Raw genomic sequence first — 14,955 nt, 5'->3', positions numbered from 1 at the left:
CCAAGAAAAAAGGTGAAGTTTATAACAAGCAAGCAGGAGAAACCTGAAAATGGCAACTATCAATAAGTATTATCAACCAAAAACCCAGGGCAGTTTTAGGTTTTGACCATGCATGGAATGGAAATATAAATGAGGATGAATGAAAACAAATAACACTTAACAATATATTTTTGTTAAAAATAGTTTGGCAAGTTAAACAAAGGCCAATTTAACCCAAGTTTGTTCTCATAGTTTTAAGACTCCATTTCTATAGAATTAAAAAAACCCCCAACTTTAAAATACTGTTCTACTGCAGACCAGAGTTGAGAGGATCAAACTGATACAGAGAATGTGCACAGGGCTGAGGAAAAACACAATACCCTTCCTGTAGGTTGACTCCTTTTCCAACACTAAAAAGACAAATACCCTTCTTCCTATCTGATGAAAAAAAAGGGTTTTCTTTCAGTTGTTTCTACCTGCAATATCTATTTCTTAATTTCTTTGTCTACAACTCTCAATACGTAATAAGAGACACAACAGATTAATTTCATTAAGTAAGACTATTTTTCAAGGCAATCCTCGAATATAAGGAGTCCTTTGTTACCTGCAAAAGGAATGAATTGCACAGTTTTGGGAAGAACTTAATTTGATTTGCCTTTCTCCAGATTAGCATTAGAAGCAACCAAAGAACCCAAAACAATCTGATCTCTTCCATAAGACTGAAAAGGTATAATTAGAAATGTAAAACCAGGCTGGGACAGGTCCATAAAATGCAGACTGAGAAAACAAGAAGCCTTAAAACCCTTCACCTGCTGTGGGGGTAGGAGGCAGGGAAACAGGTTGTCCTCTGTCTTATTACATAGTCCTAAATCCTGAGCTTTAACTCATATCTACTTAGTCTAAATTTGTGAAAACAAGGACTGAGTACAAATAAAACTATGAATTCAACCAGAAGGCAAAACACATTCTATTTTTTGGCTCCCGTTATAAACCCTTGATTACATATTGTACTGGGTCTGGCTGATCTGGAATTGGTTTTCCCCTCTAGCAGCCCTCACAGTGCTGTGTTTTATGTTGGGAGCTGGCAGGGTGTTGGTAGCACCCTGGTGTTGTGGCTACTGCTGAGCAGGGCTTACACAGCACCAAGGCTCTTTCCAACATTTTCCCCCCACCCCAGTGGGAAGGGGTGGGCAAGATCTTGGGAGGGGACACAGCCAGGACAATTGACCCCAACTGATCAAAGGGATATTCCGGAGCATGTGACGTCTGCTCAGTATAAAGCTGGGAGAAAGGAGGAAGGGGGTGGGGTCACCCTTGGTCCACCCAAGGCAACCGCTACGCGTATGGGAGCCCTGCTCCTGAGAAGGCCCGACATGGCCTCTTCATGGGAAGGGGAGAATAAATCTCTTTTTTTTTGCTTCCTCATGCAGACCTTTGCTTGCATTAAAACTGTTTTTGTTTTACCCACAAGGGTTGGTCTATCTTATTTTCTTTCCCTTCTTTGCCCTGTTGAGAAAACAAGGAGAAGGGGGGGAAATGACTTGGTGGGTACCTGGAATTTAGCCAACATCAAACCACCACACATATATAGCATAATTTACATTTATATTATATTTTATTTAATAATATAAAAAAAAATAAAATTAAATAACTCAGGCAAATGTTTAGAAATCTAGGGAAACATTAATAACTATTCACGTGATTTTGCAAATATATCATCAATATGGTATCAAAATAAAGAAAACATTTTGAATATTTACAATGTAATTCTGTATTTAAATTATTGCTCAGGTCAAGATTTATCAGGCAGTTTACTCCTACAACTTAAAAGTAAACACCTAACTATATCACTTCCATGAAACTGATGTTTAAGTGGACACCAAAAAGTGTGAAGCCTTTTCATTCTTCCACACATTCTCAAAATGCTACTCAGTTTTTAAAAAGTGTAGAACACTAGAGCACTATCTGCTCCAACTCATTTCTCCTTGTACAGATTGATTAGGACAATAATTTGGAATACTCTGAGTAAGTAAAACACATCCCCAGAGAACTAATGGGGACTAATAGTTCCTCTTGTTTCAATTCAGACAGGTTGATTTTTATGGGAGTTTTAGCTGGTTTGGGGGAAAAAACAAACAAACCATGAAAACCACCACCCTAATAAACTACATCAAGTTCTTCCTATTTAGGCAAATGAGTATTTGACACATTGATTTTCCTAGATGAAGGGAAAAAGTCGCTAATGTGATTTGCCCTCACTTTTATTTGAGGAGTTCTCTAGCACTTTTAAAATGCAAATAAACTTATGTCAGCACCTCTGTAATTCAAGCCATCTGGCTCTGGTTGGTACCAGCTGACTGAGAGGCAGCAGTTTACTGTTATTGCTGAGTCTAAACTGGCAATTTAGTCTCCAGTTTGGGGAAGAAAAACAGCATTTGATATACTACCACTGAAAGATAACCTCTGACCCATTCCTGTCACTTAAATCAACTCTATACACAAACAAGAGCCAATTTCAAACTCAAAATGCAATATAATAAACTAAACTCACAGTGTCAAATAGCACTTCAGTTAATCAAGTTTAACCATTGCAATCTTTCAGAAACATTCATCATCCTGATAGGTTCAGCAGAAAGAAAAAGTCTTAACTTTGAATGTCAACATTAGTTTGCAAAAGCACAAATAGTTTGTGGGGAAAAATTAGCCTGTTCTTTACCTCCTAACCGTTTAACTGTACTGTCCCAATACAACACATTCTTGTCTTAAAAGGGCTTATTTTCAATAAATTAGATGTGGTTTCACAGTAACTATGGCCATCAATATGCAGTATTTTACAATGAAACCATCACAATGTTTTTTCATGTATGACTTCAACTGATATGAAACCTCTAAAATAAACACCACAGAAAGCCACACAGTGCTGAATCCAAATAGCTACAAAGCATTCAGTGCCATGGATTTAGCTGAACATTCTAATTTTGGATATCAGAAATACTTGCCAAATTTTCCACAGACAGTTTTCCAAATCACTTCTGGCTTAATTCTGGATTGCTAGCACTGACACACATCAGGCTTTCTTCATTTAAAAATTAAACTATATAAAAAATTGAACCCTATAAAAATCTGAAAGTTTAAACATATGAATCTTCTCCCCTTTTACTTCAGGAACACTCCAAAGCCTCAAGACGTCACACCTAGTTATCCTCTTTTTGTCTGAATTTGTACTGCAGATGGACATAAAAAGATATGTCTTGAAAAAAAACAAGAATTGTCCTAGCTGCTCTGAAATTCAAAAAGTCATTCATACAGCTCAGTCCAAGTTCTCTGTTCTAAATACTGCAATGCAAGTGCCTTTACTAAATGAAGTCTTGTTCCCTATACCATCTGATCCTTCACAGAGTCTTCCTCAGTCCATTCCTTGCAGCTCTTTATTCTTGGGGCACACAATCTTCCCAGTTCACACACTGGCCATGCCTCAATCATATCCCTCATAGTCCTGATCCCTCAGCCTGAATGACCAGACTGTATCCCATCTCCTTCCTTTCTATACTTCCTCTCAGTGGAAAACAGGTACAAGGTGGATGGGGTGCACGCACACAGAGCCTGCTCCAACATGTTGCATGAAGAAACAGCATGGAGCACACCAGAATGCTTCTCTGTGCTATGAGCAGAAACTCTACCTAAAATGACTGCACAGTTTAAATTTTAGTTCAGAAAACTACTATGAATCTTTGCTAGCTCCCTCACACACCAGTAGTATATGTAGATGAAGGCTACAAATTCTTTTTAAACTCACCAAATGTCTGTAAATTGAGCACAATCAAGTATCCAAGGATGAACAAAAATCCTACTCAGTAGACATACCAGAAATAAAAAGGAGTTCAGTGTTTTAATCTGTTCTGAATGTAGAACTTGTTCAGTCAGCTTAGGCAGAAAAGACAGAAAAAAAAAAAATCACAACTGATTTGGGAAATTTTACCAACTTCAGCTGTGCAAAAGAGTAATTAATAATCAGGGAAAGATTCTTAGCAGCTGATGAAAGGGTGGGCAGGATGATGAAGTTTAAAAAACAGGTATTAAAAGCCTAGCTGTTTATTCTTACCTACAAATTAAAAATTTTCATGTGTTACCATCAAAGAAACACCTAAAATTGGTGGTCAAACTACTGACCTTCTTCCCTCCCCACTACTGAAATGGGCTCTTAAATTATCAGATTTACCGTTTTAGCCAATTTAAAAACTCTTAATCTTAATTGTGTGTACAGAACGTCTAAAATTGCTTTCACTGCGTGCCAGTCTGCCTTGTGCTATTATTTTTGCTACTGGCCTGTAAGAAGCATTAAGAAGCATGCGATTAGCTCAGTTTGATTATTTATTCTTACAGTTCAACACATTTTTATATTGCAAAAATTCACACTTCAGTTGCCTGCAAACAAGCTGGGCTTTGACTGGACATCTCAGCTCCACATAACCTGCCCTCAGTGTTCATGTCATGAAGAACTGTATAATTGCTCCAGCAGTTTTCTTGCAATATTTTCTTTTTCTCCAGAGCAACTGTAAGGATAAGGTTTTTCTAAGCATGAACACTGAGGAAACGTGAAGTCTGTAACTGTGGAAATGGCATGGGGAGAGGGGAAGGATGGACCCTGGGTAAGTTATGCAAGTTTCTCAACTTTCTTCAATTAGGCTGAAAAAATATTACACCTGCCAGTAGCTCAGCAATGTCATTTTATTTTATTAAGAATTCTGCAGATCTGATGTGGAACATCACATTATTGGCTGCTTGAATACAGTGCTAATCACTGGACTAGACTCAATCCATAGCTGACATAGTGAGATCTTGTTATATTACAAATTACCCAGTAATTTTGTCACAGAAACTGGAATGGCCCAGAAAAAAAGTCAAACAAGTACCCTTGCTACACACTGTTCTGCAGAAGATCACTCTGATCTTAAGGAAATTCTACTCTACATCTGAAATCACTGTCTCCAACTTGAGCATTCATAAAAAATGTTTCCCACAAACCCACTTTAAAGACATGATGATGCTTACAGAAAAGCAATTTCAGTAAGAAAGCCCACTATAGTTAAATCAGATAAAATACGATTTTCTGTTCTTTTTACTTATCAAAGCATGCTAATCAACAAAGTATCTTTTATGCCGTAATTACCTGACACATTAACACAATACTGGAATAATACAGTTTACTAAATCAATGCTACAAGCTTTCAGCAACATCTGAAAATGAAACAGAAATCATACTAGTCGTTCAGCTTGTTAAAGGCTAAAGAACAGTTAAGTCACTGGAGAAAGGCTCTTACGTGGATGGAGAAGCAGATTAGTCAGTTCTATGAAGCGAGATCAGAATATGAGAATTGAATGTGAACGTTATTTTTTAGGATGCATATTCTTGTTTTAAAAGCTAAGAAACTTCAACTCAATACAAGATATAGAAAAGAAGACACTAGGAACTTAAGACTTTTAGGAGTACATGACACTTGTACAGAGATCTGAAGCTTTCTGTAGCTTCAACTTTTCACCAGTTTGTCATTTTTTCCATCATTTTTGATTCTTCTATAGGATGGCTAAAACACTGCTTGAATTACCTTAATACAGAGAAGACTCAAAATTCTGGTAGAACTGCCAACTGCTTGGTCACATATTTTTAGTTAACTTCCCAAGCCTGAAATGTCTAGACTGGACATATACCATGCCAGCAACAAAAGCGACTGGTGACTTCACATATGAAGTGTCCAAAGGATTCTCATATTCTGCTTCCTTCTCCAGAAAGCTGAGAACTGGGATAAATAGCCATCTAGGGCTTGACAAAGTTGCCGAAAAAATGATACTATGGTCAAGATGCCAGTATTCTCCTACTGATTCAACATGTAATATTTAAAGTATCCTATAGACGGTCTTTAACTGAATGTGAAGTGTATTGTTATTAGTCAAACTAAGAAGAATATTAATGTTTATCAGCTCCCTGAAGCAGAATCACACTGCAAAAGCATTACATCATTCCATACATAAAAATAAAACTTTTTGGTCCTCTATCTCACCAGTACTTTCCAATGGAAATGCAAGCATTTGATATAGGCCTCTTTCCTTTGTATTCTAGAAAGTGACAGCAATTTTAAAATATGTAAGTTTACAGGCTGTGTCTAAAAATAGTTTATCTTGAATGATCCTTAAAAGACCTGAAAAGCCCGATCTTAAAGAATCTCTTAAATTAAAAAGATGACACATAGATGAGTTCCATTTGAGCAATCAGTGCTGACACATTAATAATGAAATAAAATATGCTGCAGTATTTCAAACATTTTGCAGCTGTTACAACAGCACTGTTATCTAATGCAGATATATTTACCAAATTTCACATTTTGTAGTACAAGCATTTAAAATCAAAATACTTCTTTTCACTTGCTTAATCATTAACTGGTAATCTAATGACATTTCAAATGTAAATCTAATCACTGGCATGTGAATTGGTTTTTATTTCAAGTATTAGGGTAGTCCCTCAGCTGTAACTATGCACTGTCATCTTTTCTCCTCACCCAACCAACTATTCCCAGTCATGTGAAAAGGTTCAGGCATCCTTGCAAAGGGAAGCCCTCCCTCCCGCAGACCAGAGTTTTAACAAAGTTAAGATTTTAAGATTTTTAAGATTTTAACCCGGTTTTAACAAAGTTAAGATTTCCACACCACAGCAATATTTTTAGCCTTTATAACCAAAGCATTGTGCTTTAAGTACCAGAATATAACAGTAAATTTGGCTGGACACCCTTCTAAAACTTCAATAATAAAAAAAAAAATATATATTTTTATTGTCATCCATAAATATGCTTTAATCTCCTGTCATTCAAATAAGGATATCCTTTTCCACTAGCTCAGTGAAGCTACACAAATTGCCATAATGAAGTTTGCTTCTGCAAACTTATTCCAAACTGCTTTCCAATTTCAGGAAAAAGATATTTGTATTGGGGAGGGGCTTTTTCCCCTCCAAGTGTTCACATATTTTTGTAGCTTGTTTTATTATGCAAAATAAACAATTTCTATTTGAAAACTGAACTAGAAATACATCTGCAATCATAATGTATGAATACACAACATTTTTCATAATTGTAACACAGCACTATTGGGGAATAAACTGACAGATGGAGACTCCTATGCATTCTGCAGACTACACTGAGAGGGGACATCTGTCTTAGAAAAAAATTATTGCATTTAATACTTAAATTACCCATTACATTTTTTTTAATATTAACTCTATACAGAAGTGCATATAATTTAATTGTACCTACATTGCCAAGGCTGCTCATTATGCTTTAACATAACTGCATAAAGAAGCACTTTAACTGGTTGGTTTGTCATGTTTTGTGACATTATCTAGTTGAATATTTTCAAGTTACTGAGACTAGAGTTATTAATTACATTCTATAAATTATACACTTACATTTAAAATGAATTCATTTATGAAAGACAGTATTAAGTGACCATACAGCATTCAATAAAACTGAAATTTTTCTGCACAAGATTAGAAATGGTACATCTTAAAAACCTTAATTACCTGAGCTGAAATCATAACAAATCTTAACTCACTTTCCTCTTCCCCCAAACACATGTATACCTCTGTATGCAAGTAACAGCGCATGTAAACCGTTCATGCGGATTATCCAGACTACTATTCATACGTATACACACATGCATACATATATAAATACACACATATACACACACACATTAAATTTTTCAAATCTTTGTACATGTCTAATACTATGTGTAATTTTTAAATAACTGGAGAAAATAAACTATTCTTACCTTTTCAACTGCTAACTGTTTTGATGGTTTTTCTGATTCTCTCTCTCTTTTTTTCTCTTCTTTCTTTTTTTCTTTTTCCTTCTGGAAAAAAAAAAAAGTATTTTGCTAGTACTCAATAATGTTGCATTTGCAAATATAGTGAATGTCCACGGTCATAAAGAATATAAACAGAGATCTTCAGTTACTCTCTTTCAATTCAGTTTATGCTTCTATCTGCTGTTTCCAGAAGTGACTCATTTTGCTCAAACAGCACTACTAAAAATATTGTAACTCTGAGAATTCAAGAAATTCTCAAATATAGTACTACTAAAAATATTGTAACTTTGAGAATTCAAGAAATTCACTATTTCACCTGCTCTTCTGTGTTTGTTCTTATAAGCAGAAGGAAAAAACCAACCAGTGTTTCTTCTCCTAAGCTAAGCAGATCTGAAAACAAAAAAACATCTACAAGTACTTTCTTAACTCTGATAACCTCTGTTGGTTGACAGATGCCAGTCTCTTTGACCAAAGAACTATAGTAAGGTAATTTGTATGCAGCTTTCTGCAAAGTTACTAATTTTTAAAAGCTAATCTAGTAGTTTTAAAATACTCCTGAATGTAAAAAGTTGACTTGGGCCATATGACAGATGCACTGAGTCATAAGACATTAAGTTGTTCCAGAAAAAGAAAATGCAAGAGATCCCTTTAGTATGAATGCATCATAATGACATTACAGAAGTTTTTACATTTTTGTTTGGAATGAATAATGGGGTGATATTACAGACCCAGTCTGACTGAAAAGCATAAAATAATTCCTTAAGGCATCACAACATAGAGAAGATACTAACTTTTTAGGCCAGCAATTGCTTTGACACAGTGCTAGATTTTTAGACCTAGCAAAACATCTGCATCTACCTTGTACAACTACAGCATAGTATTAGAAAGTATACTTAAACATTAAAATGGATGGAACAAGGATCTACCATATGTAATAAAGGAGAAGAGACAGGAGCTCCTAAATGTTCTTTTAGCCACTAGACTTGGATCCCTTTGTCAAAGCTTTGAAACAGCTTTGCTCCACAAGACACTGTTTTTTATTAAGTTTTCCACTATTAGGAGAACATTTGAGAGGTTAGTTAACTGTTCATGAAGCTCTAGTATTAAAAATAAAACAGATTACTGGGCTACAGGTTTCTGTCAATAAGGATGATTTTTCTTTTTACCATCCAATATATATAATATTAAAAATCTGTGTAACATAACAGTTGGTTAAAATAGTTCTAACACTAAGATGGAGGGGTGTTTTCTTGGGGTTTTTTGAGGGAGTAAATGGGCATGGTGGGACCCAAGTAACACCTTCTTCACAACTTCAAATAATCAATTTTCAAAACTTTCACCATATTTACCAGATGATTTGGGGTTACTCAACTGAGGTTACTCAAGTCCCAACTAACCCCTGTGAATTCTTTCATCAGGCATTAAACTGAACCCCCAGGTCCTAGAAAGTGAGACTATCACACCAAGCACCTGCTTAAATGTGGGTGTTACTCAAGCAATAGGAAACAATGACCACAGTCACAAAACTGCAGGAAAAGGAATTTGAAATGTCTGTTCTGAAGAAAAGAAACAGAGACCAGGTTAGATTTTAGCAAACATTAGGAACACAGAAATGAGCACAGCAGTCCAAACCAGAGGTCCAGACTACGCTGTATCTCACCTGTGGCAGTGCCAGTTTTTTAAGAAAAAGTCTGTATGTCTGAGACAAGTATAGAGCTGTTTTTTATTTTGAAGGCATCATAATAACCTAAGACTTGCAGGCTTACTGACCTAAGATTACAAATGCGTAGCCATCCCTTTCAAACAAAGCTTAGCCTTTTTTCATTACTGTGTCACCGATCCGAGTACCAACCTATATTCTAAGGATTCTCAAAATTCTGTGATCATAATCATATACTGCAAATATAATGTCAGAGCAATAACTTTTCCAAAACCTTTGCGTTCCCTGTCCCCACTCCAACTTCCCCTAGTTGAAGAATTCAAATAAACCCATTTCTTCTCCCATGGAAGCTTTTCTACATCTTAGACAACTATGATTTGTTTCCTCTCCTCCTGGGAAAGGTTGTTGGAAGTACCTTAAATTTACTTGAAGTTTAAGTGAAAGTAGAGTTAAAGTTTTTGCATATGATCATCTTCAGGATGTCCCGATTTCCAGTTTAACTTCAATGTTTTTTTAAAATATGATTTGTTAGAGAAACATTGCTTCTAGAGGAAAAAAGTATTTGTAAACCTTTATTCTTTCGGACTTCAAAAACAATGAGTGCTTGCAGTAAGTTTTGTATGGCAAACATTCGATACAGGTGACCAAATATCAATAAATGCCTCTCACTGTCCTTAACAAATCCCTGACAGCTTCATAGTGAAAATATGAGGACTTAAAATAAACTCTGCATCAGTGTTTCTGCCTCTACACCTCACAAAGTCCACAAGAAGGCTCTAAACTCCCAGTGACTTTATTTTCATTCAGTTCATTTTCACTATGGACTTGAAAACCTGTAACTCCTTCATCTTCACACTTCACAATTTCAATATGCAAGCTTTCTGCTTCAGCTCCATTAGATAAAAGTGAATTCAGACTAAATAAAAACATTTCTCAGATGCTGTATTCATGCCAGAACTTCAACTCAAGTGTTTCATTACTTGCAAAAGCAGTCAAAAAGCACTATGAAGATAATACAATGAAACTGGCTTTATACTGGTTTTAAATTCTAAGCAAAAACTATTCATTTTTTCCCCAAAGATTAACTTCTAACAACAGGGCATACTAGTTACACAGAGGAGCTTTCAAATTTGAATGCATCAAGAGGTGGGTGAGAAAGGAAAGGTGAGTTCATTCTAAGTGGCTGATGCTATTCCTGGTACAAATTAAAAAACATGTCAAATTCACCAAGGCTTGTGGTCTAGCCCATGACGCTGTCATTTAAATTTTAATTAATTTTTAAATATAGCTGAACTAAAATAATTTATAACATCTGTCTATATTTTCTGTATTTAGAAGAAAAAAAAAAACAACCAACCATGATTTATGTTTAGATCATAAGTTACTTCATATACTGCATACAGTCTCAATTTAGAGTGAAGCATCCAAGAGTCTAACACTGAGCATTCACATTCTAAAAAAGTGTATTTCATTACTGTTGCAAATTGTGACATTTACTGAAAATTCATACAAATGATGCCTCATCTACTACTTGTTTGTGTGCCGAGTTTTTCAAAGGCCCTTCTAAACAGTAAATTTAACATCACCACATGCACACATATCCCAGCTAGAAGGCACATAAAAACCAGTATGAGTTAAGAAAAGTGTCTCCAAATTAATTCTGTATTTATCTCTAAGGAGATTGAAATAAATGACTGGAACAGTACTGATATTTTAGATTCTGAAACAACCAAGTAATATACAAAAAGATACCAAAAAAATATTACTGAGGACACAGGACAATGTCACTCATGCCCATTATCTGGGAATGAAATGGTGTTTCCACAGTTTTGTGACACTAAACCACAGCAGAAACAGATTTCTGACATAACACCAAGAGGTAAAAATCACGCATGTGCTTTGTCCCACTGTTCTTTTCAGTTCTTTTCATTTATCTAGTCCAGGAAGCAAGGAGAGAAGCATTTTAAATGCCTGAAGTATTACGAGCAAGTAGAATTCTCTACTTATCTCAGAGAAATTACTCTATAGAAGCAAACATTTGCACAAAACAGTAACCTGACAAGAGTTACACCTGCAAATAAGATACCTCTGCTTTGCTCTTCTCAGCAGCAGCTTGCAGAGAAGGAGAGGATGCCAAAGGCTGAGCAGCATCAGAAGAGGATATCTGTACAAAAGAGAGGAAAGAAATGAGAAAGAAAATAAGCAAGAACAGCTGGGAAGGGAGGGAGCAGAGTCAGCTAAGAGACATGACTTTCATTCTATTTTTCCAATAATTTTAGGGGTGGGGGAAATATACAAACAACATAGAAGAAACCAAAAAAAAAAGAAGACAAAGGATTTGGTGTTTGGTTTTTTTCTTTTTATCAGTATGATTTTTAAAGGGAATCTGTCAGATAGGAATGAGTGACTTACTAAAATAGAATGTAAGAAAATGAACCTAGATAAGATCATATCACAGGCCTAAGAAAAATAATTAGGTTTCATCCATTGTTCAATTTTATCCAGTGTGACTATTGAAATATTAATGTCCTGAAGCATGAAGGCACACTGTCCCAGAGGAGGGGGAGAGAAGAGAGACCGTCTTTGTTCTTGTTCACTGTAATAGAATATTTTTATTAACAGGAATGCAAAATAACTTTCAAAGTTATATGTTAATTAAAGTTTTAATTAACTCTTCTCTAAGAGCACTCCAAATGAGTAAACATCTTATGTTTAATATAAAGCCACATCCTAGCGGTAGGATGCCAAGACCTTCCAGACAGCTGATACTTCTTTTCTAGGAATCAGTATGTAAAAATTGCTATTAGTACCCACTACACTTCCAGAATTATCTAAAAGATATAATTTATATATGCAACAGATGTGATTTGCTCAAGAAAATAGGATTTTTCTAAATGCATTTTCATACATCTTGCTATCGTATTTCTTTATGCATAGTTGATCACTTTAATGGAAACATTATCTTTCTATTCCCCTTACTACAAAAACTTAACTGAATTACATTTACCAAACATGTAGAAGACCTTCAGAGCTATAAAGCTGACACTTCTATCACCTCTACCATCTACAAGGAAAATTTAAAAACAAATGAAGCTATTATAGAGCAGGTCATTATGTTGGATCAAAATAACCAGTTTAGATGACATGTTTTTATTTAGTTTAAAAAAAACAGCTTTCACTAAAAGGAAACTGAAAGATTAAAAAAAACCCTCTACCTCATCTCTAAATACCCCATATTTCTTGCAGAAAATCCTGCCATAGCTAATATAGGTGGAATATTCATAGAATATTTATATTTAGTATTTTTAAAAGCTCAGGAATGATGCCTATCCTGGAAGGTGGTATAGAGCTTCAGGAAAGATATTTGTAAGGTTTAATTTTTAAACCAAATTTTACCTGCAGAAATATTAAACAGAATCCTAATTTTAAAATTTACCGTTTTAAAATCCTCAGATTATTAGAAGAGTGAGTTATGGATACATCTGTTGCAATGAAGCAGTTTTCAAATTGTAGCATTCTGTTGCTATAGGAACACTGGGATCCTGTTTATTCCAATTAGACCACATTGTAACCAAATAAAGATGTCACATTATTAGGTAACTACATATATTAAACTATGAGCTCTAAAGCTATGTTCCTTATTAAGATTTCAGTTAAATGTAAATGTGTGAAATTGTGATAATGGAACATCTTAGGCATACTTTCAAATTTCTAAAGTAGGGTTTTGAGTTGGTGGTTTTTGGTTTTTTTTCCCCATTCTTTTGTATGCTTCAGATTTTAAGAGAATTTAAGCTTGGTAGCTCTCAGGTAAACAGAAGGTAACAGCTACTCACAACAAAGAACCAGGCAAACAGAATTTCATTTACGGGTTGGGGGGAAATCAGCACTACAGGTGTTTGCATCACATTTCCATCCTCCCATAATAGTTATTCTCAATTAGCAGATCATCTTCATAAATTAAAGGATTATCTAATCTAGGATAAAATAATACTATGAAGGCCTGAAAGTAATTATTAGAGTTCTGCCAATCAAGTAACAGAATCACAGAACCTATGGAGAAATGCCACACGAGCTGTAAGCAGGAGACAGAGTGAAAAGCAGTTGTCATCTAGCCTGAGATATAGAACAGGATGTACAAGTTGAGAAATGTCCAAGCATAATGTTTAAAGACAAAGAGCATCACTACATTCACTTCAGGCTAAAAAACAGCACCTGAAAGCACGCTTCACACATGCAAATATTCAACTAAGCAAGAGTACAAAAGGCATATGACTAAAGCTAATCTTTAAGAGAAGACACATTACAACGTATAAAGAACTGACTGAGTTAATATAATGAAAGCGATAGCATGAGTTTGGGCTGCTGAACAGCTTTATCACCACCTCATCATGTTAAATTTATTATCTACCATGCTGCGCTGATAAGGAAATCTGAATGAAAAAATCCAATCAGGTCAAACTGAGTGGCTGGATAAAGCTAAACATAAAACAGGATTAAAAGGGAAGCTGGTGCAGTCCATTGTGGTGAGCGATTAACCGAGTATCAAGAGCCCATCAGGGTACCAGAGAAGCCTGGAAAAAACACCCGTCATTGGGACAAACTGATAGTTGACAGCTGACCAGTTAATCCGTGGCCCACACGGAGTGCAGAGGAGCTTGAGTGAGAGGCAGTGCTCTCCCGCTAGAATCGAGTCCCGGCAGTGCCAACTATTCTGCTCACTGTTTGTGCTCAGGTGTCATACTGTGTCATGTCCATATACCAGAACGAGCACCAAATAAAACCAAAAACTATAATGACACTGCAACATAAGGGTATTCTTCTATTATCTTGGGATTTTTTTCAGTTGACTGAATTTTCACTAATATCCAAGTCATTATTACAGATGCTAACACCCTCTTCAGGCGTGAAGAGAAACCAAACATCTCAGCCATCAAGTGACTAGTTTTCAGCAGATTTCAAAACACTCATTTTTAACCTGAACTAACCCCATATTTTAGCAAACCAGTAAAGTTGCTTGATATTCTGGTATGTAAATAAAACCTCACAGGTTCTTTTATCCCTTGCACTGTCCCCCAGCTCTTAGTCTGCAAGGTTGTGGTATGTTCATAGTTTCAAACTGCAGCACACTTTACAGATGTAATGTAGAGCAAAAATCTCAACAAATAATCCTTCTCAGTAGCATAAGTCAACCCAACCTTTGACGCTATTCTGATGAGTTCAGTGCCAAAACCCAGGTTAGACCATTCAAAGATAGTATTAATACCTTCTACATCCTGTTTGCAGTGCAGACATACCATTAGTTATGGGGGATATTAGTTACTGAGCAGTTCAAACACTGTTAAGGAACAGTAGTTGGCAACAAGTTATGTGCTGCTGGCTTGTATGTCCAGTAAATCTTTGTTTCTAAAAATACTGTAGTGATAAAGCAGCTCATAGAGCTGTTTCCATGTATAGTCAGGAGA

The 14,955-nt window shown here is 35.6% G+C and overlaps 1 protein-coding gene across 1 annotated transcript in view; it reads right to left on the bottom strand.

Annotated features, from left to right (window-relative positions):
• Positions 1-14,955, bottom strand: part of SMAP1 (small ArfGAP 1) — a 73,808-nt gene that overhangs the window by 44,181 nt on the left and 14,672 nt on the right. The window contains exons 4-5 of the mRNA XM_026845131.1: positions 11,580-11,657; positions 7,798-7,878 (exon numbers count right to left, since the gene is read on the bottom strand). Coding sequence (XP_026700932.1) covers positions 7,798-7,878; positions 11,580-11,657 — 159 coding nt within the window. The remainder of the gene's footprint in view (positions 1-7,797; positions 7,879-11,579; positions 11,658-14,955) is intronic.

This window comes from Athene cunicularia, assembly GCF_003259725.1.
Source record: "Athene cunicularia isolate RWA chromosome 3 unlocalized genomic scaffold, athCun1 chr3_part1, whole genome shotgun sequence".
NCBI lineage: Eukaryota > Metazoa > Chordata > Aves > Strigiformes > Strigidae > Athene > Athene cunicularia.
Note: the sequence above shows the minus strand (reverse complement) of the source record. Positions and strands in the feature narration are given on the sequence as shown.